Source organism: Diorhabda carinulata, unplaced genomic scaffold (assembly GCF_026250575.1).
Source record: "Diorhabda carinulata isolate Delta unplaced genomic scaffold, icDioCari1.1 Dcau_22, whole genome shotgun sequence".
NCBI classification, from domain to species: Eukaryota; Metazoa; Arthropoda; class Insecta; order Coleoptera; family Chrysomelidae; genus Diorhabda; species Diorhabda carinulata.
In genome coordinates this window covers 59865-86513 of record NW_026613967.1, presented here as the reverse complement: position 1 = coordinate 86513, position 26649 = coordinate 59865, and the positions used below count along the sequence as shown (strand labels likewise).

General features: G+C 33.3%; 4 protein-coding genes across 4 annotated transcripts; all 4 read right to left on the bottom strand.

Annotated features, from left to right (window-relative positions):
• Positions 1 to 1832: 1832 nt before the first annotated feature.
• On the bottom strand, positions 1833 to 2701 carry LOC130903296 (histone H1-like). The gene is made up of 2 exons (XM_057815404.1): positions 2339 to 2701; positions 1833 to 2242 (listed from the first exon to the last, which is right to left on the bottom strand). The coding sequence occupies exons 1-2, from the start codon at positions 2697 to 2699 to the stop codon at positions 1836 to 1838; spliced, it is 768 nt and encodes a 255-aa protein (XP_057671387.1). The 5' UTR covers positions 2700 to 2701; the 3' UTR covers positions 1833 to 1835.
• Positions 2702 to 10241: 7540 nt separating this feature from the next.
• LOC130903302 (histone H1-like) lies at positions 10242 to 11107 on the bottom strand. The gene is made up of 2 exons (XM_057815409.1): positions 10745 to 11107; positions 10242 to 10648 (listed from the first exon to the last, which is right to left on the bottom strand). Exons 1-2 carry the CDS (start codon positions 11103 to 11105, stop codon positions 10242 to 10244), a joined length of 768 nt encoding a protein of 255 aa, XP_057671392.1. The 5' UTR covers positions 11106 to 11107.
• A 4909-nt stretch (positions 11108 to 16016) lies between these two features.
• LOC130903301 (histone H1-like) lies at positions 16017 to 16882 on the bottom strand. The gene is made up of 2 exons (XM_057815408.1): positions 16520 to 16882; positions 16017 to 16423 (listed from the first exon to the last, which is right to left on the bottom strand). Exons 1-2 carry the CDS (start codon positions 16878 to 16880, stop codon positions 16017 to 16019), a joined length of 768 nt encoding a protein of 255 aa, XP_057671391.1. The 5' UTR covers positions 16881 to 16882.
• A 4916-nt stretch (positions 16883 to 21798) lies between these two features.
• On the bottom strand, positions 21799 to 22667 carry LOC130903298 (histone H1-like). Its single transcript, XM_057815406.1, has 2 exons — positions 22305 to 22667; positions 21799 to 22208 (listed from the first exon to the last, which is right to left on the bottom strand). The coding sequence occupies exons 1-2, from the start codon at positions 22663 to 22665 to the stop codon at positions 21802 to 21804; spliced, it is 768 nt and encodes a 255-aa protein (XP_057671389.1). The 5' UTR covers positions 22666 to 22667; the 3' UTR covers positions 21799 to 21801.
• Between the last annotated feature and the right edge of the window lie 3982 nt (positions 22668 to 26649).

The following is a 26649-nucleotide window of genomic DNA, read 5'->3' as shown; positions in this document are numbered from 1 at the left end:
TGTTGTGGTTCTGAAAAGAACCGTTTTTTTTTTATATATACATATGCTATGGAAATGCAATAGAGGACATATTCTTCTACTTCACATATGAAAAATGAAAATTAACCACCAAAACCATATAAAGTACGACCTTGACGTTTTAAAGCATAAACAACATCCATAGCCGTTACCGTTTTTCTTTTAGCATGTTCAGTGTATGTTACGGCATCTCTAATAACATTTTCCAAAAACACTTTCAAAACTCCACGAGTTTCTTCGTAAATTAATCCCGATATACGTTTTACTCCTCCACGTCTAGCTAATCTTCTAATAGCAGGTTTGGTAATTCCTTGGATATTATCACGTAAAACTTTTCGGTGTCGTTTTGCACCCCCTTTTCCAAGTCCTTTACCACCTTTTCCACGACCGGTCATTATTTTTCTTTTGTTTTGTTTTTTCTATATACCTACTAAAACAATCCGATGATAACTTCGAAAAGACTTCAAAATACTGACCTAAGAATTTTCCCTAATCTCTTTATAATACCTATCGGCTCCGCCCATTAGAAAAAGTACGCACCAATCCCAGATTAGTACTCCGTAATGTTGGGCAAAGCTATAAAAGAAGGTCATAAATAAATTTATCTCATTCATTGTGTGTGTATCAAGCTGCTATAGCGGTTTAGTATATTGAAATTTCTTGTATACTTACAAAAAAAAAAAAAAAATAAGATGGCTCGTACTAAACAAACGGCTAGAAAATCGACTGGAGGGAAAGCTCCTCGTAAACAATTAGCGACGAAAGCCGCTCGTAAAAGCGCACCAGCTACTGGAGGAGTAAAAAAACCTCATCGTTATAGGCCAGGTACAGTAGCTCTTCGTGAGATAAGACGTTATCAAAAGAGTACCGAATTACTTATTAGAAAATTGCCATTTCAACGATTAGTTCGTGAAATAGCACAAGATTTTAAAACAGATTTACGTTTTCAAAGTTCAGCGGTTATGGCTCTCCAGGAAGCTAGTGAGGCTTATTTGGTAGGTCTATTCGAAGATACTAATCTGTGTGCCATTCATGCTAAAAGAGTCACCATTATGCCCAAGGATATCCAATTGGCTAGAAGAATTCGCGGAGAACGAGCATAAATACAAAAAAAATTTTTTTTTTTTTTTTATAGAATTACATTTTATCTATTTGATAATAGATTTTTTGTTTTATATATATATATATAGTAAGTAAAAACGGTTCTTTTCAGAACCACAAATAATTTAACATTTATGATAGTAGTATAATATCTTAATATAAACATAGGTGTTCGTTTGAAAACATTGAAATATAAAAGGAAGATGTGATTGTTGATTGGATAAAGAAGACACACGCACGCACGCACGCACGCACGCACACACACACACACACACACACACACACACACACACACACACACACACACACACACACACACACACACACACACACGAAATAGAGAAAAATTATTATTTTTAACTAACAAATTTTAGACAATATCGACATATAATAATTGAATGTTTATAAAACACATTATATCTACTATATCCTAGGTAGGTCGAGACAAATCTAGAAGGTAACAACCTACAATTACATCGATCGATGAAAATATTTTATATAATATAACATATCAATTATTGAAACGAAATTCAAAAAATTCTTGTTTCATCAAAACAAACACATTTGTTTTTCATTTTCTTCATAAATAAATGAAAAAATTGTGGCCCTGATAAGGGCCATTTGTTATTATTGTCGATTGTCGTCGTACCCATCATCAGTCCGATAATACTTCTCGATTGTTGTACTATCTTTCTGTCAGAAAAAAAATATTCTTTTTATTTCTTCTTTTTAGGAGCGGCGGCGGCTTTTCTTGCTTTAGGAGAGGAACTGCTAGCAGCTGCTTTCGCAGTTTTCGGTTTTGGTGCTTTCGGCTTTTTCGTGGGACTGCCTTTATTGGATTTTTTTGCTTTAGTAGGATTCTTCGTTTTAATTTCGGATGATGCGGCACTGGCTGTATTGGAGGCGGCGGCGGCGGCGGCGACTCCTCCTTTGGCCGAAGATTTTTTGTCCGTTTTTTTGGCAACTTTAACGCCTTTCTTATCAGTAATCGGTGTTGTTGTTGTCGTCGAAGTTTTTAAGGATGCCGCCGCTGCTGTACCTGTCGTTTTTTTGCCTTTATTAGATTTCTTAATACTTTTCGATTTATCTACTCCTCCTCCAATAATAGCATTTCGTTTTGCTGCTGTTACAATTTTCTTGGATTTAGTTACGCCTGTAGTAGAAGCGGCTGTTTTCTTTTTCTTTTTGTCAATAGCATTCGTTTTAGCCGAAGTACCACCAGTTGAAGTTGCCGAAGCTAACTTGAATGATCCCGAAGCTCCTTTACCTTTAGTTTGTACCAAAGATCCCGATACTACAGATGCTTTCAAATATTTTTTGATGAATGGCGCTACTTTTTCTGCATCAACTTTGTAATTGGCAGCAATGTATTTTTTAATTGCTTGTAAAGATGAGCCTCCGCGTTCCTTTAAACCTTTGATCGCATTGTTTACCATTTCCGAAGTCGGTGGATGAGATGGTTTGGTCCTAGGATTTTTAGCTTTTTTTTCCTTTTTATTTATTGGAGACGACGAAACCTGCGGTGAATTAGACGCAGACGTTGCGGTTACAACCGAAGTTTGATTTTCTATATCCGCCATAACTACTAACAACCTTGTGTGTTATTATATCGTCGATAAACTACACTAAACTGATATAAAGAAAAAAAGAAAAAAAAATATTGGATGTAGTTTTATATTTCGTTATATAAAATTTCACCTCTATATATACACTTAGTAGTATAAAAGACTTTTAATTTTCCGCGTGTAATGAGTTACAAGAGTAGTCATTCAAATGAAGCGGACGGAAGACTGAACGAACGAATAGAACTAAGTTAAAAAACGAACCTCATAAACCAAACCAACCTCAAAAACCTTGGTTTCCTCGAGATTTTCGAATCGAATGTAATGAAAAAAATTGACGAAGAACTAACTAAGGTATACTTCGAACTTTCGCCGAGGTTTTACTATAATTTAATAACGGCTAATAACGTTTGTTATTAAAAAAAAGTACCACTTAAAAATGGTTAAAAATTTATTTCCGACGATGCTTAGCACTTTAGATATAATTTCGAAATTAAATAAAAGTCCTTCTTAAAATACAATGAACGTAAATAGAAACGTGTCTATTCACAATAATGACCAATATTTAAAAATATGAAAACCAATTGAAATAATACCGCAATTATCATTTGAATGGTGACATGTCTACCCTGACTTGCGCTACACGTTTCTACTATATGTTCGTAACTAATATATATTATTATGAGTATTTTTCAATAAAAATCTTCCGACATACTAAATATAAGAAAAAAATATCAAATTTCAATATTGGAATCCGCGTATATTTCATTTTAGATATTGAATGATGGTAGTAGCAAATTATAATTATTACAATAGATTGATTGACTGATTAAATTTTCTTTAAACGAACTTTGCTCTATTCGCAAAATATGTCTGTCTATTACAATATTATTTAATATTTTATCCGACAATTTTTTTTACATTGTATAATATATTATTTTAGGAAATGAACATATTTTATTTAAAATTTCAAACCAATTTAGAAAGAACAAAAAAGAGTGTTTTTACTTTTAACAAAACTTCAAAGAAGCCACAAAAACTACTTTAACCAACGATAACCGACACCAACCGCTTTGTATGCTTTATTTTACCGACGGTCGAGTTTTTTTTTCCTTTAGCCGACAATGAATTAGTATATGAGACTTTTTAAAACAAAAGCGACGTTAGAAAGTTTTTTTATATAATATATATATATATATATATATATATATATATATATATATATATAATTTTCAGTTAAGTGGAATATCATCTTTATTCATATTTAATAGAATTCAATTGAATTAAAGTCGTTCGTTCGTTCGTTGTTATCATATATAAATAACAAAAATAGTATTGTGGTTCTGAAAAGAACCGTTTTTTTTTTTTGGTCGATGATATTATTTAAGTAAATAAAATAAAAAATTTTCGGTCAATATAGTAGATGTGTTATATTTATTATTTAGAACTGGTATATTTGGTAACGGCTTTAGTTCCTTCACTGACTGCGTGTTTTGCTAATTCTCCGGGAAGCAATAATCTCACTGCAGTTTGAATTTCTCTACTTGTAATTGTTGAACGTTTATTATAATGAGCCAATCTGGATGCTTCGGCGGCGATACGTTCGAATATATCATTAACAAAACTATTCATTATACTCATAGCTTTACTCGATATACCGGTGTCAGGATGAACTTGCTTAAGTACTTTGTAAATGTAAATAGCATAACTTTCCTTCCTCCTTCTTTTTTTCTTTTTGTCGGCTTTCGAAATATTCTTTTGAGCCTTTCCGGCTTTTTTCGCTGCCTTTCCGCTAGCTTTTGGTGGCATTATTTCTCTTTAAAAAAAAAAAATAATAGAAACACTTGGATAACGTACCGTATTTATCGAAAAGTGGATAAAATTAGAATTTACAGCACGCACAATTTTCCTCTCTTTTATATCAACGTACGTAATTGTAATAGGCTCCGCCCTTCTACGTTTGCGCGTTTGCTATAATTTCATTGGTAGGGCATGTTAATATAAATAGATAGGTCGAGTTTTAAATTTTTTGTTTAACAGTTAGTTTCGTCGCATCGGTTGCTTCATAGTTATCAATTGACTGAGTTCTATTTTTTTTTTTTTTGGAAAAAGAAAATATAAAAAAAATATGTCTGGACGTGGTAAAGGTGGTAAAGTAAAGGGAAAGGCAAAGTCTCGCTCAAACCGAGCTGGATTACAATTTCCTGTAGGACGTATACATCGTTTGTTGAGAAAAGGCAATTATGCAGAACGAGTCGGTGCCGGAGCTCCAGTATATTTGGCAGCTGTTATGGAATATTTGGCAGCCGAAGTACTCGAATTAGCAGGAAATGCTGCTAGAGATAACAAAAAGACCCGTATAATTCCAAGGCATTTACAATTAGCTATCAGAAACGATGAAGAATTGAATAAATTGTTGTCTGGAGTAACCATCGCACAAGGTGGTGTTCTTCCCAATATTCAAGCTGTACTTTTACCGAAAAAGACAGAAAAGAAAGCTTAATTCTTTATTCATTATATTATTTTTCTTTATTTTATCGAAATACATACATATGCATAAACCGGCCCTTTTAAGGGCCACAATTATTTTTTTTTATATATATATATAGAAAGAGATTATAATATAGATATATCATTTTATATATATATATATATATATATATATATATATATATATATATAGATTTATTGATTCGTTGATTTCTCTATTTTTTTTTTTGGTTGAGATAGAAGAGATTCTCGTGTAACGTGTACTGTTAGATAAAAAAAAAAGAAGAAAAAAATGCCCTGATATATAAGAAAACTTATCATCTGTAATAATAACTGAAATTGTGGTTATGTGACTATTTTTAACATCGTTAATAGAAACGTTCGTACTAGAAACAAAAATTGTAAATAATGAGATAAAAATAAATAAAAGTTCCTCTACTCGCTTATTTTCTTATCTATTATGTATACATGTATGTAGTATGTATGTGCGTATCAATAAATGCGAGGTTGTTCTTATATATAAGAGAACAAACTAATGTGTAAGTTCTTTTTTTACTTACTTATTTATTTATTTTTTTTTTTAAATTTTCATATTCAAGCAAATTATGTTGTGGTTCTGAAAAGAACCGTTTTTTTTTTATATATACATATGCTATGGAAATGCAATAGAGGACATATTCTTCTACTTCACATATGAAAAATGAAAATTAACCACCAAAACCATATAAAGTACGACCTTGACGTTTTAAAGCATAAACAACATCCATAGCCGTTACCGTTTTTCTTTTAGCATGTTCAGTGTATGTTACGGCATCTCTAATAACATTTTCCAAAAACACTTTCAAAACTCCACGAGTTTCTTCGTAAATTAATCCCGATATACGTTTTACTCCTCCACGTCTAGCTAATCTTCTAATAGCAGGTTTGGTAATTCCTTGGATATTATCACGTAAAACTTTTCGGTGTCGTTTTGCACCCCCTTTTCCAAGTCCTTTACCACCTTTTCCACGACCGGTCATTATTTTTCTTTTGTTTTGTTTTTTCTATATACCTACTAAAACAATCCGATGATAACTTCGAAAAGACTTCAAAATACTGACCTAAGAATTTTCCCTAATCTCTTTATAATACCTATCGGCTCCGCCCATTAGAAAAAGTACGCACCAATCCCAGATTAGTACTCCGTAATGTTGGGCAAAGCTATAAAAGAAGGTCATAAATAAATTTATCTCCAGAGCGCTACGAGAAGGTCGCACGTACGGATACAAGGACTTCTGTATAATCGGTCACTGTTTTATTTAGAAAACACACCGGTGAACGCAGGGTCGCCTACTGCGATTCAAACTCTCGCTGACAAAGAAAGTCGTTATATTAGTGTACCGTTGCAAAAAATGCCCCTTTCGGGGCTTTGTTGCTCCACCTACCTGCCCTTTTCGGGGCTTTTTTTTATAATGAAATAAACCCTTTCGGGGGCAAGTATTTCAAGAACCAACGTGAGTCCTAGGATCAGGTGAATATTATTTTCATTTTCTTAAAACACTAACAGGCAATCAAAAGGGTCAGGAATTCTTTAACCGGGGAGGAAACTCCCTCCGGCAGTGAGTCCGCTGTCGGCTTTGATAGCCATCCCTTGTAAGGTACTAACAAAGGATTTCAATTTTCGAAATCCTTCACCCTTATTCTCACTCTCTCTCTCTAATTTTACCCATTTTCTTCTCGAAAATGCCCCGAGTACGCCGCTCCCCTATACAAACCCGAAGCAAACCCGCCGATGAATTCCCACCACTCCCAACCAACCCCAATTCTCCTTCGGAGGAGAAAACCTTCGCAGAAACGATCGCAGAAGTCTCGCGTCGCTATCCAAATGAATTTAGCCAAATTCGCATTGCCCTAGATCATATACAACGTAAATCACTGGAGAATAGCAGGAGCTCATCACCAGCACCATCTGTGGATTCCTATGCATCTAGGGTCTCACAGAAATCAGCCAGCTATAAACCCAAACAGGTTGATTACTCCCGACTAGGCGCTATTCCCAAAAAAAATATTCCCCCTCTAATTTCAAAATCAATTCCCTTAACAAAAAGCCAAAAGTCAAAACAAAATACCCAAAATTCTATCAAACCCCAAACACCAACTCAAACTCAGATCCCCAGAACCCACCAACAACCCCAGACCCCCAGAACCCACCAACAATCCCAAACCTTCACCCAACAACAACCTCAATCTCGCTCCTCCTCTCAAGGTCCTCCAATTCAAACACTCAATCTGAGAAACCTCCCAACCAAATATTCCTCACAGAGAGAGCTCTACAATCTCCTCAACACGCAAGAGCTGTTGAGGGGACAAATGAGCTTTCTCAAAGCTAACCCCAATGGAACCGCCCTCCTCAAAATTCCTTCCACGTTTAATCACGAAACGTTGGCAAGGAAAATCCGTTACGCCATAGGCGACGAGAAAATCGTCGTAATCCCAATAAACTCTCCCCAACGCGTCCAAAAACCCCTATCCAGTAAAACCAAAAAAACTACCTTTTCTTTGGTCTGCAAGAATGTAGACCAATCTTACACCGAAGAAGAGTTCCTTGATATCCTTTCTATCCTGAAATTCCCTGTCCTTAAAACTTGGAGGATCATAGCTAGATCCACAAATAAACCCACATCCATGTTCCGAATTATTACAGATTCCGAAACCGCCTACCATCACGCCCTAACCAAGGGTGTAAACTTCCACGGGCTTTCGCACTACTGCGAAGCCTCAAATTCAAACACCATACCCGCAGTCCCCAAATATTGCAGCCGTTGCTCGACTACCGGCCACTCCGCAGACACCTGCAAAGCCAAACCTATTTGCCCAACCTGTGGTGGTTCTGGTCACAAGCCAGAAAAATGCCCAAAAGCTAACTCCCCTACCTGTAAAAATTGCGGTGGACCTCACCCCGCCTTCCACCCCCGCTGTCCGAAAAGGATTGAAACTCCGAAAGCCCCCCAGGATACAGCCCCAGTCACCCTAGAAAAACCTCAAACCCCTTATGACCTGTCTACTGACACTAAAATCCTAATTGAAATCCTGGCAACAACCATAATGAATGCCATCCCTACTTCTCGGGCGCTAGTAGCCGAAACGCTACAACGCCTCATTCCCCCTTTTTACGGTTATAATTGTACCGTAACCAGCGGCGTGGGTAACCGCATTCATTTCGCTTTCACCCAAAAACCAAACACGTCCCACTGAAAAAGTGTAGGTTTACCCCTAGCAACACCATTTATGTCAACACTGACATAACCCCCGTTTCAAGCCCCTTCTAATTGATTCGATCCATCGAATCAAGAATTCCGTAGCGAAAGAGTCCCTCCTCATCCTTCCTCAATTTCCTCAATAGTAGCTCCCACATCAATCAGATAAATTCCTACCCCCAACACACACCCACATAGTCATCCATCGTCGGAGTTGCAGGTTTTCTGCGGTTTCCCTGCAACCTGGAGAACCGATTCTCCAGACAAATGTCCGACGATAGGGAATAATACAGCCGCAGCTGTACCCGCCCACCCCCAATTAGATTAAGAAAAAACAAAAAATAAACAAAAAAAATATAAAAAAAAAACCAAAAAAAAAAATATAAAAAGAAAAAAAAAATCTTGAACTAAAAAAATGTAACTACACCGCTAGAAGCAGCCTGCAAACACTTCCCAACTAAATATCCCCACACCCAGCCCTGCAGAGGAAAAAATTCCTATATCAGGGCCTAAACAAATCTTAACCAAATTACCAAAAAAAAAAAAAAAAAAACCTTCCTTCCTAAATTTTCACAACGAATCTCTCTCTTTTCTCTCTCTCTAAATTTATCTCATTCATTGTGTGTGTATCAAGCTGCTATAGCGGTTTAGTATATTGAAATTTCTTGTATACTTACAAAAAAAAAAAAAAAATAAGATGGCTCGTACTAAACAAACGGCTAGAAAATCGACTGGAGGGAAAGCTCCTCGTAAACAATTAGCGACGAAAGCCGCTCGTAAAAGCGCACCAGCTACTGGAGGAGTAAAAAAACCTCATCGTTATAGGCCAGGTACAGTAGCTCTTCGTGAGATAAGACGTTATCAAAAGAGTACCGAATTACTTATTAGAAAATTGCCATTTCAACGATTAGTTCGTGAAATAGCACAAGATTTTAAAACAGATTTACGTTTTCAAAGTTCAGCGGTTATGGCTCTCCAGGAAGCTAGTGAGGCTTATTTGGTAGGTCTATTCGAAGATACTAATCTGTGTGCCATTCATGCTAAAAGAGTCACCATTATGCCCAAGGATATCCAATTGGCTAGAAGAATTCGCGGAGAACGAGCATAAATACAAAAAAAATTTTTTTTTTTTTTTTATAGAATTACATTTTATCTATTTGATAATAGATTTTTTGTTTTATATATATATATATAGTAAGTAAAAACGGTTCTTTTCAGAACCACAAATAATTTAACATTTATGATAGTAGTATAATATCTTAATATAAACATAGGTGTTCGTTTGAAAACATTGAAATATAAAAGGAAGATGTGATTGTTGATTGGATAAAGAAGACACACGCACGCACGCACGCACGCACGCACGCACGCACACACACACACACACACACACACACACACACACACACACACACACACACACACACACACACACACACACACACACACACGAAATAGAGAAAAATTATTATTTTTAACTAACAAATTTTAGACAATATCGACATATAATAATTGAATGTTTATAAAACACATTATATCTACTATATCCTAGGTAGGTCGAGACAAATCTAGAAGGTAACAACCTACAATTACATCGATCGATGAAAATATTTTATATAATATAACATATCAATTATTGAAACGAAATTCAAAAAATTCTTGTTTCATCAAAACAAACACATTTGTTTTTCATTTTCTTCATAAATAAATGAAAAAATTGTGGCCCTGATAAGGGCCATTTGTTATTATTGTCGATTGTCGTCGTACCCATCATCAGTCCGATAATACTTCTCGATTGTTGTACTATCTTTCTGTCAGAAAAAAAATATTCTTTTTATTTCTTCTTTTTAGGAGCGGCGGCGGCTTTTCTTGCTTTAGGAGAGGAACTGCTAGCAGCTGCTTTCGCAGTTTTCGGTTTTGGTGCTTTCGGCTTTTTCGTGGGACTGCCTTTATTGGATTTTTTTGCTTTAGTAGGATTCTTCGTTTTAATTTCGGATGATGCGGCACTGGCTGTATTGGAGGCGGCGGCGGCGGCGGCGACTCCTCCTTTGGCCGAAGATTTTTTGTCCGTTTTTTTGGCAACTTTAACGCCTTTCTTATCAGTAATCGGTGTTGTTGTTGTCGTCGAAGTTTTTAAGGATGCCGCCGCTGCTGTACCTGTCGTTTTTTTGCCTTTATTAGATTTCTTAATACTTTTCGATTTATCTACTCCTCCTCCAATAATAGCATTTCGTTTTGCTGCTGTTACAATTTTCTTGGATTTAGTTACGCCTGTAGTAGAAGCGGCTGTTTTCTTTTTCTTTTTGTCAATAGCATTCGTTTTAGCCGAAGTACCACCAGTTGAAGTTGCCGAAGCTAACTTGAATGATCCCGAAGCTCCTTTACCTTTAGTTTGTACCAAAGATCCCGATACTACAGATGCTTTCAAATATTTTTTGATGAATGGCGCTACTTTTTCTGCATCAACTTTGTAATTGGCAGCAATGTATTTTTTAATTGCTTGTAAAGATGAGCCTCCGCGTTCCTTTAAACCTTTGATCGCATTGTTTACCATTTCCGAAGTCGGTGGATGAGATGGTTTGGTCCTAGGATTTTTAGCTTTTTTTTCCTTTTTATTTATTGGAGACGACGAAACCTGCGGTGAATTAGACGCAGACGTTGCGGTTACAACCGAAGTTTGATTTTCTATATCCGCCATAACTACTAACAACCTTGTGTGTTATTATATCGTCGATAAACTACACTAAACTGATATAAAGAAAAAAAGAAAAAAAAATATTGGATGTAGTTTTATATTTCGTTATATAAAATTTCACCTCTATATATACACTTAGTAGTATAAAAGACTTTTAATTTTCCGCGTGTAATGAGTTACAAGAGTAGTCATTCAAATGAAGCGGACGGAAGACTGAACGAACGAATAGAACTAAGTTAAAAAACGAACCTCATAAACCAAACCAACCTCAAAAACCTTGGTTTCCTCGAGATTTTCGAATCGAATGTAATGAAAAAAATTGACGAAGAACTAACTAAGGTATACTTCGAACTTTCGCCGAGGTTTTACTATAATTTAATAACGGCTAATAACGTTTGTTATTAAAAAAAAGTACCACTTAAAAATGGTTAAAAATTTATTTCCGACGATGCTTAGCACTTTAGATATAATTTCGAAATTAAATAAAAGTCCTTCTTAAAATACAATGAACGTAAATAGAAACGTGTCTATTCACAATAATGACCAATATTTAAAAATATGAAAACCAATTGAAATAATACCGCAATTATCATTTGAATGGTGACATGTCTACCCTGACTTGCGCTACACGTTTCTACTATATGTTCGTAACTAATATATATTATTATGAGTATTTTTCAATAAAAATCTTCCGACATACTAAATATAAGAAAAAAATATCAAATTTCAATATTGGAATCCGCGTATATTTCATTTTAGATATTGAATGATGGTAGTAGCAAATTATAATTATTACAATAGATTGATTGACTGATTAAATTTTCTTTAAACGAACTTTGCTCTATTCGCAAAATATGTCTGTCTATTACAATATTATTTAATATTTTATCCGACAATTTTTTTTACATTGTATAATATATTATTTTAGGAAATGAACATATTTTATTTAAAATTTCAAACCAATTTAGAAAGAACAAAAAAGAGTGTTTTTACTTTTAACAAAACTTCAAAGAAGCCACAAAAACTACTTTAACCAACGATAACCGACACCAACCGCTTTGTATGCTTTATTTTACCGACGGTCGAGTTTTTTTTTCCTTTAGCCGACAATGAATTAGTATATGAGACTTTTTAAAACAAAAGCGACGTTAGAAAGTTTTTTTATATAATATATATATATATATATATATATATATATATATATATATATATATATATATATATATATATATATATATAATTTTCAGTTAAGTGGAATATCATCTTTATTCATATTTAATAGAATTCAATTGAATTAAAGTCGTTCGTTCGTTCGTTGTTATCATATATAAATAACAAAAATAGTATTGTGGTTCTGAAAAGAACCGTTTTTTTTTTTTGGTCGATGATATTATTTAAGTAAATAAAATAAAAAATTTTCGGTCAATATAGTAGATGTGTTATATTTATTATTTAGAACTGGTATATTTGGTAACGGCTTTAGTTCCTTCACTGACTGCGTGTTTTGCTAATTCTCCGGGAAGCAATAATCTCACTGCAGTTTGAATTTCTCTACTTGTAATTGTTGAACGTTTATTATAATGAGCCAATCTGGATGCTTCGGCGGCGATACGTTCGAATATATCATTAACAAAACTATTCATTATACTCATAGCTTTACTCGATATACCGGTGTCAGGATGAACTTGCTTAAGTACTTTGTAAATGTAAATAGCATAACTTTCCTTCCTCCTTCTTTTTTTCTTTTTGTCGGCTTTCGAAATATTCTTTTGAGCCTTTCCGGCTTTTTTCGCTGCCTTTCCGCTAGCTTTTGGTGGCATTATTTCTCTTTAAAAAAAAAAAATAATAGAAACACTTGGATAACGTACCGTATTTATCGAAAAGTGGATAAAATTAGAATTTACAGCACGCACAATTTTCCTCTCTTTTATATCAACGTACGTAATTGTAATAGGCTCCGCCCTTCTACGTTTGCGCGTTTGCTATAATTTCATTGGTAGGGCATGTTAATATAAATAGATAGGTCGAGTTTTAAATTTTTTGTTTAACAGTTAGTTTCGTCGCATCGGTTGCTTCATAGTTATCAATTGACTGAGTTCTATTTTTTTTTTTTTTGGAAAAAGAAAATATAAAAAAAATATGTCTGGACGTGGTAAAGGTGGTAAAGTAAAGGGAAAGGCAAAGTCTCGCTCAAACCGAGCTGGATTACAATTTCCTGTAGGACGTATACATCGTTTGTTGAGAAAAGGCAATTATGCAGAACGAGTCGGTGCCGGAGCTCCAGTATATTTGGCAGCTGTTATGGAATATTTGGCAGCCGAAGTACTCGAATTAGCAGGAAATGCTGCTAGAGATAACAAAAAGACCCGTATAATTCCAAGGCATTTACAATTAGCTATCAGAAACGATGAAGAATTGAATAAATTGTTGTCTGGAGTAACCATCGCACAAGGTGGTGTTCTTCCCAATATTCAAGCTGTACTTTTACCGAAAAAGACAGAAAAGAAAGCTTAATTCTTTATTCATTATATTATTTTTCTTTATTTTATCGAAATACATACATATGCATAAACCGGCCCTTTTAAGGGCCACAATTATTTTTTTTTATATATATATATAGAAAGAGATTATAATATAGATATATCATTTTATATATATATATATATATATATATATATATATATATATATATATATAGATTTATTGATTCGTTGATTTCTCTATTTTTTTTTTTGGTTGAGATAGAAGAGATTCTCGTGTAACGTGTACTGTTAGATAAAAAAAAAAGAAGAAAAAAATGCCCTGATATATAAGAAAACTTATCATCTGTAATAATAACTGAAATTGTGGTTATGTGACTATTTTTAACATCGTTAATAGAAACGTTCGTACTAGAAACAAAAATTGTAAATAATGAGATAAAAATAAATAAAAGTTCCTCTACTCGCTTATTTTCTTATCTATTATGTATACATGTATGTAGTATGTATGTGCGTATCAATAAATGCGAGGTTGTTCTTATATATAAGAGAACAAACTAATGTGTAAGTTCTTTTTTTACTTACTTATTTATTTATTTTTTTTTTTAAATTTTCATATTCAAGCAAATTATGTTGTGGTTCTGAAAAGAACCGTTTTTTTTTTATATATACATATGCTATGGAAATGCAATAGAGGACATATTCTTCTACTTCACATATGAAAAATGAAAATTAACCACCAAAACCATATAAAGTACGACCTTGACGTTTTAAAGCATAAACAACATCCATAGCCGTTACCGTTTTTCTTTTAGCATGTTCAGTGTATGTTACGGCATCTCTAATAACATTTTCCAAAAACACTTTCAAAACTCCACGAGTTTCTTCGTAAATTAATCCCGATATACGTTTTACTCCTCCACGTCTAGCTAATCTTCTAATAGCAGGTTTGGTAATTCCTTGGATATTATCACGTAAAACTTTTCGGTGTCGTTTTGCACCCCCTTTTCCAAGTCCTTTACCACCTTTTCCACGACCGGTCATTATTTTTCTTTTGTTTTGTTTTTTCTATATACCTACTAAAACAATCCGATGATAACTTCGAAAAGACTTCAAAATACTGACCTAAGAATTTTCCCTAATCTCTTTATAATACCTATCGGCTCCGCCCATTAGAAAAAGTACGCACCAATCCCAGATTAGTACTCCGTAATGTTGGGCAAAGCTATAAAAGAAGGTCATAAATAAATTTATCTCATTCATTGTGTGTGTATCAAGCTGCTATAGCGGTTTAGTATATTGAAATTTCTTGTATACTTACAAAAAAAAAAAAAAAATAAGATGGCTCGTACTAAACAAACGGCTAGAAAATCGACTGGAGGGAAAGCTCCTCGTAAACAATTAGCGACGAAAGCCGCTCGTAAAAGCGCACCAGCTACTGGAGGAGTAAAAAAACCTCATCGTTATAGGCCAGGTACAGTAGCTCTTCGTGAGATAAGACGTTATCAAAAGAGTACCGAATTACTTATTAGAAAATTGCCATTTCAACGATTAGTTCGTGAAATAGCACAAGATTTTAAAACAGATTTACGTTTTCAAAGTTCAGCGGTTATGGCTCTCCAGGAAGCTAGTGAGGCTTATTTGGTAGGTCTATTCGAAGATACTAATCTGTGTGCCATTCATGCTAAAAGAGTCACCATTATGCCCAAGGATATCCAATTGGCTAGAAGAATTCGCGGAGAACGAGCATAAATACAAAAAAAATTTTTTTTTTTTTTTTATAGAATTACATTTTATCTATTTGATAATAGATTTTTTGTTTTATATATATATATATAGTAAGTAAAAACGGTTCTTTTCAGAACCACAAATAATTTAACATTTATGATAGTAGTATAATATCTTAATATAAACATAGGTGTTCGTTTGAAAACATTGAAATATAAAAGGAAGATGTGATTGTTGATTGGATAAAGAAGACACACGCACGCACGCACGCACGCACGCACGCACGCACGCACACACACACACACACACACACACACACACACGAAATAGAGAAAAATTATTATTTTTAACTAACAAATTTTAGACAATATCGACATATAATAATTGAATGTTTATAAAACACATTATATCTACTATATCCTAGGTAGGTCGAGACAAATCTAGAAGGTAACAACCTACAATTACATCGATCGATGAAAATATTTTATATAATATAACATATCAATTATTGAAACGAAATTCAAAAAATTCTTGTTTCATCAAAACAAACACATTTGTTTTTCATTTTCTTCATAAATAAATGAAAAAATTGTGGCCCTGATAAGGGCCATTTGTTATTATTGTCGATTGTCGTCGTACCCATCATCAGTCCGATAATACTTCTCGATTGTTGTACTATCTTTCTGTCAGAAAAAAAATATTCTTTTTATTTCTTCTTTTTAGGAGCGGCGGCGGCTTTTCTTGCTTTAGGAGAGGAACTGCTAGCAGCTGCTTTCGCAGTTTTCGGTTTTGGTGCTTTCGGCTTTTTCGTGGGACTGCCTTTATTGGATTTTTTTGCTTTAGTAGGATTCTTCGTTTTAATTTCGGATGATGCGGCACTGGCTGTATTGGAGGCGGCGGCGGCGGCGGCGACTCCTCCTTTGGCCGAAGATTTTTTGTCCGTTTTTTTGGCAACTTTAACGCCTTTCTTATCAGTAATCGGTGTTGTTGTTGTCGTCGAAGTTTTTAAGGATGCCGCCGCTGCTGTACCTGTCGTTTTTTTGCCTTTATTAGATTTCTTAATACTTTTCGATTTATCTACTCCTCCTCCAATAATAGCATTTCGTTTTGCTGCTGTTACAATTTTCTTGGATTTAGTTACGCCTGTAGTAGAAGCGGCTGTTTTCTTTTTCTTTTTGTCAATAGCATTCGTTTTAGCCGAAGTACCACCAGTTGAAGTTGCCGAAGCTAACTTGAATGATCCCGAAGCTCCTTTACCTTTAGTTTGTACCAAAGATCCCGATACTACAGATGCTTTCAAATATTTTTTGATGAATGGCGCTACTTTTTCTGCATCAACTTTGTAATTGGCAGCAATGTATTTTTTAATTGCTTGTAAAGATGAGCCTCCGCGTTCCTTTAAACCTTTGATCGCATTGTTTACCATTTCCGAAGTCGGTGGATGAGATGGTTTGGTCCTAGGATTTTTAGCTTTTTTTTCCTTTTTATTTATTGGAGACGACGAAACCTGCGGTGAATTAGACGCAGACGTTGCGGTTACAACCGAAGTTTGATTTTCTATATCCGCCATAACTACTAACAACCTTGTGTGTTATTATATCGTCGATAAACTACACTAAACTGATATAAAGAAAAAAAGAAAAAAAAATATTGGATGTAGTTTTATATTTCGTTATATAAAATTTCACCTCTATATATACACTTAGTAGTATAAAAGACTTTTAATTTTCCGCGTGTAATGAGTTACAAGAGTAGTCATTCAAATGAAGCGGACGGAAGACTGAACGAACGAATAGAACTAAGTTAAAAAACGAACCTCATAAACCAAACCAACCTCAAAAACCTTGGTTTCCTCGAGATTTTCGAATCGAATGTAATGAAAAAAATTGACGAAGAACTAACTAAGGTATACTTCGAACTTTCGCCGAGGTTTTACTATAATTTAATAACGGCTAATAACGTTTGTTATTAAAAAAAAGTACCACTTAAAAATGGTTAAAAATTTATTTCCGACGATGCTTAGCACTTTAGATATAATTTCGAAATTAAATAAAAGTCCTTCTTAAAATACAATGAACGTAAATAGAAACGTGTCTATTCACAATAATGACCAATATTTAAAAATATGAAAACCAATTGAAATAATACCGCAATTATCATTTGAATGGTGACATGTCTACCCTGACTTGCGCTACACGTTTCTACTATATGTTCGTAACTAATATATATTATTATGAGTATTTTTCAATAAAAATCTTCCGACATACTAAATATAAGAAAAAAATATCAAATTTCAATATTGGAATCCGCGTATATTTCATTTTAGATATTGAATGATGGTAGTAGCAAATTATAATTATTACAATAGATTGATTGACTGATTAAATTTTCTTTAAACGAACTTTGCTCTATTCGCAAAATATGTCTGTCTATTACAATATTATTTAATATTTTATCCGACAATTTTTTTTACATTGTATAATATATTATTTTAGGAAATGAACATATTTTATTTAAAATTTCAAACCAATTTAGAAAGAACAAAAAAGAGTGTTTTTACTTTTAACAAAACTTCAAAGAAGCCACAAAAACTACTTTAACCAACGATAACCGACACCAACCGCTTTGTATGCTTTATTTTACCGACGGTCGAGTTTTTTTTTCCTTTAGCCGACAATGAATTAGTATATGAGACTTTTTAAAACAAAAGCGACGTTAGAAAGTTTTTTTATATAATATATATATATATATATATATATATATATATATATATATATATATATATATATATATATATATATAATTTTCAGTTAAGTGGAATATCATCTTTATTCATATTTAATAGAATTCAATTGAATTAAAGTCGTTCGTTCGTTCGTTGTTATCATATATAAATAACAAAAATAGTATTGTGGTTCTGAAAAGAACCGTTTTTTTTTTTTGGTCGATGATATTATTTAAGTAAATAAAATAAAAAATTTTCGGTCAATATAGTAGATGTGTTATATTTATTATTTAGAACTGGTATATTTGGTAACGGCTTTAGTTCCTTCACTGACTGCGTGTTTTGCTAATTCTCCGGGAAGCAATAATCTCACTGCAGTTTGAATTTCTCTACTTGTAATTGTTGAACGTTTATTATAATGAGCCAATCTGGATGCTTCGGCGGCGATACGTTCGAATATATCATTAACAAAACTATTCATTATACTCATAGCTTTACTCGATATACCGGTGTCAGGATGAACTTGCTTAAGTACTTTGTAAATGTAAATAGCATAACTTTCCTTCCTCCTTCTTTTTTTCTTTTTGTCGGCTTTCGAAATATTCTTTTGAGCCTTTCCGGCTTTTTTCGCTGCCTTTCCGCTAGCTTTTGGTGGCATTATTTCTCTTTAAAAAAAAAAAATAATAGAAACACTTGGATAACGTACCGTATTTATCGAAAAGTGGATAAAATTAGAATTTACAGCACGCACAATTTTCCTCTCTTTTATATCAACGTACGTAATTGTAATAGGCTCCGCCCTTCTACGTTTGCGCGTTTGCTATAATTTCATTGGTAGGGCATGTTAATATAAATAGATAGGTCGAGTTTTAAATTTTTTGTTTAACAGTTAGTTTCGTCGCATCGGTTGCTTCATAGTTATCAATTGACTGAGTTCTATTTTTTTTTTTTTTGGAAAAAGAAAATATAAAAAAAATATGTCTGGACGTGGTAAAGGTGGTAAAGTAAAGGGAAAGGCAAAGTCTCGCTCAAACCGAGCTGGATTACAATTTCCTGTAGGACGTATACATCGTTTGTTGAGAAAAGGCAATTATGCAGAACGAGTCGGTGCCGGAGCTCCAGTATATTTGGCAGCTGTTATGGAATATTTGGCAGCCGAAGTACTCGAATTAGCAGGAAATGCTGCTAGAGATAACAAAAAGACCCGTATAATTCCAAGGCATTTACAATTAGCTATCAGAAACGATGAAGAATTGAATAAATTGTTGTCTGGAGTAACCATCGCACAAGGTGGTGTTCTTCCCAATATTCAAGCTGTACTTTTACCGAAAAAGACAGAAAAGAAAGCTTAATTCTTTATTCATTATATTATTTTTCTTTATTTTATCGAAATACATACATATGCATAAACCGGCCCTTTTAAGGGCCACAATTATTTTTTTTTATATATATATATAGAAAGAGATTATAATATAGATATATCATTTATATATATATATATATATATATATATATATATATATATATATATATATATATAGATTTATTGATTCGTTGATTTCTCTATTTTTTTTTTTGGTTGAGATAGAAGAGATTCTCGTGTAACGTGTACTGTTAGATAAAAAAAAAAGAAGAAAAAAATGCCCTGATATATAAGAAAACTTATCTGAAATTGTGGTTATGTGACTATTTTTAACATCGTTAATAGAAACGTTCGTACTAGAAACAAAAATTGTAAATAATGAGATAAAAATAAATAAAAGTTCCTCTACTCGCTTATTTTCTTATCTATTATGTATACATGTATGTAGTATGTATGTGCGTATCAATAAATGCGAGGTTGTTCTTATATATAAGAGAACAAACTAATGTGTAAGTTCTTTTTTTACTTACTTATTTATTTATTTTTTTTTTTAAATTTTCATATTCAAGCAAATTATGTTGTGGTTCTGAAAAGAACCGTTTTTTTTTTATATATACATATGCTATGGAAATGCAATAGAGGACATATTCTTCTACTTCACATATGAAAAATGAAAATTAACCACCAAAACCATATAAAGTACGACCTTGACGTTTTAAAGCATAAACAACATCCATAGCCGTTACCGTTTTTCTTTTAGCATGTTCAGTGTATGTTACGGCATCTCTAATAACATTTTCCAAAAACACTTTCAAAACTCCACGAGTTTCTTCGTAAATTAATCCCGATATACGTTTTACTCCTCCACGTCTAGCTAATCTTCTAATAGCAGGTTTGGTAATTCCTTGGATATTATCACGTAAAACTTTTCGGTGTCGTTTTGCACCCCCTTTTCCAAGTCCTTTACCACCTTTTCCACGACCGGTCATTATTTTTCTTTTGTTTTGTTTTTTCTATATACCTACTAAAACAATCCGATGATAACTTCGAAAAGACTTCAAAATACTGACCTAAGAATTTTCCCTAATCTCTTTATAATACCTATCGGCTCCGCCCATTAGAAAAAGTACGCACCAATCCCAGATTAGTACTCCGTAATGTTGGGCAAAGCTATAAAAGAAGGTCATAAATAAATTTATCTCATTCATTGTGTGTGTATCAAGCTGCTATAGCGGTTTAGTATATTGAAATTTCTTGTATACTTACAAAAAAAAAAAAAAAATAAGATGGCTCGTACTAAACAAACGGCTAGAAAATCGACTGGAGGGAAAGCTCCTCGTAAACAATTAGCGACGAAAGCCGCTCGTAAAAGCGCACCAGCTACTGGAGGAGTAAAAAAACCTCATCGTTATAGGCCAGGTACAGTAGCTCTTCGTGAGATAAGACGTTATCAAAAGAGTACCGAATTACTTATTAGAAAATTGCCATTTCAACGATTAGTTCGTGAAATAGCACAAGATTTTAAAACAGATTTACGTTTTCAAAGTTCAGCGGTTATGGCTCTCCAGGAAGCTAGTGAGGCTTATTTGGTAGGTCTATTCGAAGATACTAATCTGTGTGCCATTCATGCTAAAAGAGTCACCATTATGCCCAAGGATATCCAATTGGCTAGAAGAATTCGCGGAGAACGAGCATAAATACAAAAAAAATTTTTTTTTTTTTTTTATAGAATTACATTTTATCTATTTGATAATAGATTTTTTGTTTTATATATATATATATAGTAAGTAAAAACGGTTCTTTTCAGAACCACAAATAATTTAACATTTATGATAGTAGTATAATATCTTAATATAAACATAGGTGTTCGTTTGAAAACATTGAAATATAAAAGGAAGATGTGATTGTTGATTGGATAAAGAAGACACACGCACGCACGCACGCACGCACGCACACACACACACACACACACACACACACACACACACACACACACACACACACACACACACACACACACGAAATAGAGAAAAATTATTATTTTTAACTAACAAATTTTAGACAATATCGACATATAATAATTGAATGTTTATAAAACACATTATATCTACTATATCCTAGGTAGGTCGAGACAAATCTAGAAGGTAACAACCTACAATTACATCGATCGATGAAAATATTTTATATAATATAACATATCAATTATTGAAACGAAATTCAAAAAATTCTTGTTTCATCAAAACAAACACATTTGTTTTTCATTTTCTTCATAAATAAATGAAAAAATTGTGGCCCTGATAAGGGCCATTTGTTATTATTGTCGATTGTCGTCGTACCCATCATCAGTCCGATAATACTTCTCGATTGTTGTACTATCTTTCTGTCAGAAAAAAAATATTCTTTTTATTTCTTCTTTTTAGGAGCGGCGGCGGCTTTTCTTGCTTTAGGAGAGGAACTGCTAGCAGCTGCTTTCGCAGTTTTCGGTTTTGGTGCTTTCGGCTTTTTCGTGGGACTGCCTTTATTGGATTTTTTTGCTTTAGTAGGATTCTTCGTTTTAATTTCGGATGATGCGGCACTGGCTGTATTGGAGGCGGCGGCGGCGGCGGCGACTCCTCCTTTGGCCGAAGATTTTTTGTCCGTTTTTTTGGCAACTTTAACGCCTTTCTTATCAGTAATCGGTGTTGTTGTTGTCGTCGAAGTTTTTAAGGATGCCGCCGCTGCTGTACCTGTCGTTTTTTTGCCTTTATTAGATTTCTTAATACTTTTCGATTTATCTACTCCTCCTCCAATAATAGCATTTCGTTTTGCTGCTGTTACAATTTTCTTGGATTTAGTTACGCCTGTAGTAGAAGCGGCTGTTTTCTTTTTCTTTTTGTCAATAGCATTCGTTTTAGCCGAAGTACCACCAGTTGAAGTTGCCGAAGCTAACTTGAATGATCCCGAAGCTCCTTTACCTTTAGTTTGTACCAAAGATCCCGATACTACAGATGCTTTCAAATATTTTTTGATGAATGGCGCTACTTTTTCTGCATCAACTTTGTAATTGGCAGCAATGTATTTTTTAATTGCTTGTAAAGATGAGCCTCCGCGTTCCTTTAAACCTTTGATCGCATTGTTTACCATTTCCGAAGTCGGTGGATGAGATGGTTTGGTCCTAGGATTTTTAGCTTTTTTTTCCTTTTTATTTATTGGAGACGACGAAACCTGCGGTGAATTAGACGCAGACGTTGCGGTTACAACCGAAGTTTGATTTTCTATATCCGCCATAACTACTAACAACCTTGTGTGTTATTATATCGTCGATAAACTACACTAAACTGATATAAAGAAAAAAAGAAAAAAAAATATTGGATGTAGTTTTATATTTCGTTATATAAAATTTCACCTCTATATATACACTTAGTAGTATAAAAGACTTTTAATTTTCCGCGTGTAATGAGTTACAAGAGTAGTCATTCAAATGAAGCGGACGGAAGACTGAACGAACGAATAGAACTAAGTTAAAAAACGAACCTCATAAACCAAACCAACCTCAAAAACCTTGGTTTCCTCGAGATTTTCGAATCGAATGTAATGAAAAAAATTGACGAAGAACTAACTAAGGTATACTTCGAACTTTCGCCGAGGTTTTACTATAATTTAATAACGGCTAATAACGTTTGTTATTAAAAAAAAGTACCACTTAAAAATGGTTAAAAATTTATTTCCGACGATGCTTAGCACTTTAGATATAATTTCGAAATTAAATAAAAGTCCTTCTTAAAATACAATGAACGTAAATAGAAACGTGTCTATTCACAATAATGACCAATATTTAAAAATATGAAAACCAATTGAAATAATACCGCAATTATCATTTGAATGGTGACATGTCTACCCTGACTTGCGCTACACGTTTCTACTATATGTTCGTAACTAATATATATTATTATGAGTATTTTTCAATAAAAATCTTCCGACATACTAAATATAAGAAAAAAATATCAAATTTCAATATTGGAATCCGCGTATATTTCATTTTAGATATTGAATGATGGTAGTAGCAAATTATAATTATTACAATAGATTGATTGACTGATTAAATTTTCTTTAAACGAACTTTGCTCTATTCGCAAAATATGTCTGTCTATTACAATATTATTTAATATTTTATCCGACAATTTTTTTTACATTGTATAATATATTATTTTAGGAAATGAACATATTTTATTTAAAATTTCAAACCAATTTAGAAAGAACAAAAAAGAGTGTTTTTACTTTTAACAAAACTTCAAAGAAGCCACAAAAACTACTTTAACCAACGATAACCGACACCAACCGCTTTGTATGCTTTATTTTACCGACGGTCGAGTTTTTTTTTCCTTTAGCCGACAATGAATTAGTATATGAGACTTTTTAAAACAAAAGCGACGTTAGAAAGTTTTTTTATATAATATATATATATATATATATATATATATATATATATATATATATATATATATATATATATATATATATATAATTTTCAGTTAAGTGGAATATCATCTTTATTCATATTTAATAGAATTCAATTGAATTAAAGTCGTTCGTTCGTTCGTTGTTATCATATATAAATAACAAAAATAGTATTGTGGTTCTGAAAAGAACCGTTTTTTTTTTTTGGTCGATGATATTATTTAAGTAAATAAAATAAAAAATTTTCGGTCAATATAGTAGATGTGTTATATTTATTATTTAGAACTGGTATATTTGGTAACGGCTTTAGTTCCTTCACTGACTGCGTGTTTTGCTAATTCTCCGGGAAGCAATAATCTCACTGCAGTTTGAATTTCTCTACTTGTAATTGTTGAACGTTTATTATAATGAGCCAATCTGGATGCTTCGGCGGCGATACGTTCGAATATATCATTAACAAAACTATTCATTATACTCATAGCTTTACTCGATATACCGGTGTCAGGATGAACTTGCTTAAGTACTTTGTAAATGTAAATAGCATAACTTTCCTTCCTCCTTCTTTTTTTCTTTTTGTCGGCTTTCGAAATATTCTTTTGAGCCTTTCCGGCTTTTTTCGCTGCCTTTCCGCTAGCTTTTGGTGGCATTATTTCTCTTTAAAAAAAAAAAATAATAGAAACACTTGGATAACGTACCGTATTTATCGAAAAGTGGATAAAATTAGAATTTACAGCACGCACAATTTTCCTCTCTTTTATATCAACGTACGTAATTGTAATAGGCTCCGCCCTTCTACGTTTGCGCGTTTGCTATAATTTCATTGGTAGGGCATGTTAATATAAATAGATAGGTCGAGTTTTAAATTTTTTGTTTAACAGTTAGTTTCGTCGCATCGGTTGCTTCATAGTTATCAATTGACTGAGTTCTATTTTTTTTTTTTTTGGAAAAAGAAAATATAAAAAAAATATGTCTGGACGTGGTAAAGGTGGTAAAGTAAAGGGAAAGGCAAAGTCTCGCTCAAACCGAGCTGGATTACAATTTCCTGTAGGACGTATACATCGTTTGTTGAGAAAAGGCAATTATGCAGAACGAGTCGGTGCCGGAGCTCCAGTATATTTGGCAGCTGTTATGGAATATTTGGCAGCCGAAGTACTCGAATTAGCAGGAAATGCTGCTAGAGATAACAAAAAGACCCGTATAATTCCAAGGCATTTACAATTAGCTATCAGAAACGATGAAGAATTGAATAAATTGTTGTCTGGAGTAACCATCGCACAAGGTGGTGTTCTTCCCAATATTCAAGCTGTACTTTTACCGAAAAAGACAGAAAAGAAAGCTTAATTCTTTATTCATTATATTATTTTTCTTTATTTTATCGAAATACATACATATGCATAAACCGGCCCTTTTAAGGGCCACAATTATTTTTTTTTATATATATATATAGAAAGAGATTATAATATAGATATATCATTTTATATATATATATATATATATATATATAGATTTATTGATTCGTTGATTTCTCTATTTTTTTTTTTGGTTGAGATAGAAGAGATTCTCGTGTAACGTGTACTGTTAGATAAAAAAAAAAGAAGAAAAAAATGCCCTGATATATAAGAAAACTTATCATCTGTAATAATAACTGAAATTGTGGTTATGTGACTATTTTTAACATCGTTAATAGAAACGTTCGTACTAGAAACAAAAATTGTAAATAATGAGATAAAAATAAATAAAAGTTCCTCTACTCGCTTATTTTCTTATCTATTATGTATACATGTATGTAGTATGTATGTGCGTATCAATAAATGCGAGGTTGTTCTTATATATAAGAGAACAAACTAATGTGTAAGTTCTTTTTTTACTTACTTATTTATTTATTTTTTTTTTTAAATTTTCATATTCAAGCAAATTATGTTGTGGTTCTGAAAAGAACCGTTTTTTTTTTATATATACATATGCTATGGAAATGCAATAGAGGACATATTCTTCTACTTCACATATGAAAAATGAAAATTAACCACCAAAACCATATAAAGTACGACCTTGACGTTTTAAAGCATAAACAACATCCATAGCCGTTACCGTTTTTCTTTTAGCATGTTCAGTGTATGTTACGGCATCTCTAATAACATTTTCCAAAAACACTTTCAAAACTCCACGAGTTTCTTCGTAAATTAATCCCGATATACGTTTTACTCCTCCACGTCTAGCTAATCTTCTAATAGCAGGTTTGGTAATTCCTTGGATATTATCACGTAAAACTTTTCGGTGTCGTTTTGCACCCCCTTTTCCAAGTCCTTTACCACCTTTTCCACGACCGGTCATTATTTTTCTTTTGTTTTGTTTTTTCTATATACCTACTAAAACAATCCGATGATAACTTCGAAAAGACTTCAAAATACTGACCTAAGAATTTTCCCTAATCTCTTTATAATACCTATCGGCTCCGCCCATTAGAAAAAGTACGCACCAATCCCAGATTAGTACTCCGTAATGTTGGGCAAAGCTATAAAAGAAGGTCATAAATAAATTTATCTCCAGTTGCTTTCTTAGAGCGCTACGAGAAGGTCGCACGTACGGATACAAGGACTTCTGTATAATCGGTCACTGTTTTATTTAGAAAACACACCGGTAAACGCAGGGTCGCCTACTGCGATTCAAACTCTCGCTGACAAAGAAAGTCGTCAAATTTGAGTGTACCGTTGCAAAAATGCCCCTTTCGGGGCTCAGTTGCTCCACCTATCTGCCCTTTTTAGGGCTTTTTTTATAATGAAATAAACCCTTTCGGGGGCAAGTATTTCAAGAACC

Excerpts from the sequence above, each read along its gene's own strand:
- LOC130903298 (XM_057815406.1), bottom strand. The coding sequence starts at position 22,665 with ATGGCGGATATAGAAAATCAAACTTCGGTTGTAACCGCAACGTCTGCG. Across the intron at positions 22,209-22,304 it reads AGCTTCGGCAACTTCAACTG|CAGCAAAACGAAATGCTATT; the intron begins GTGGTACTTCGG and ends AAATTGTAACAG.
- LOC130903296 (XM_057815404.1), bottom strand. The coding sequence starts at position 2,699 with ATGGCGGATATAGAAAATCAAACTTCGGTTGTAACCGCAACGTCTGCG. Across the intron at positions 2,243-2,338 it reads AGCTTCGGCAACTTCAACTG|CAGCAAAACGAAATGCTATT; the intron begins GTGGTACTTCGG and ends AAATTGTAACAG.
- LOC130903302 (XM_057815409.1), bottom strand. The coding sequence starts at position 11,105 with ATGGCGGATATAGAAAATCAAACTTCGGTTGTAACCGCAACGTCTGCG. Across the intron at positions 10,649-10,744 it reads AGCTTCGGCAACTTCAACTG|CAGCAAAACGAAATGCTATT; the intron begins GTGGTACTTCGG and ends AAATTGTAACAG.
- LOC130903301 (XM_057815408.1), bottom strand. The coding sequence starts at position 16,880 with ATGGCGGATATAGAAAATCAAACTTCGGTTGTAACCGCAACGTCTGCG. Across the intron at positions 16,424-16,519 it reads AGCTTCGGCAACTTCAACTG|CAGCAAAACGAAATGCTATT; the intron begins GTGGTACTTCGG and ends AAATTGTAACAG.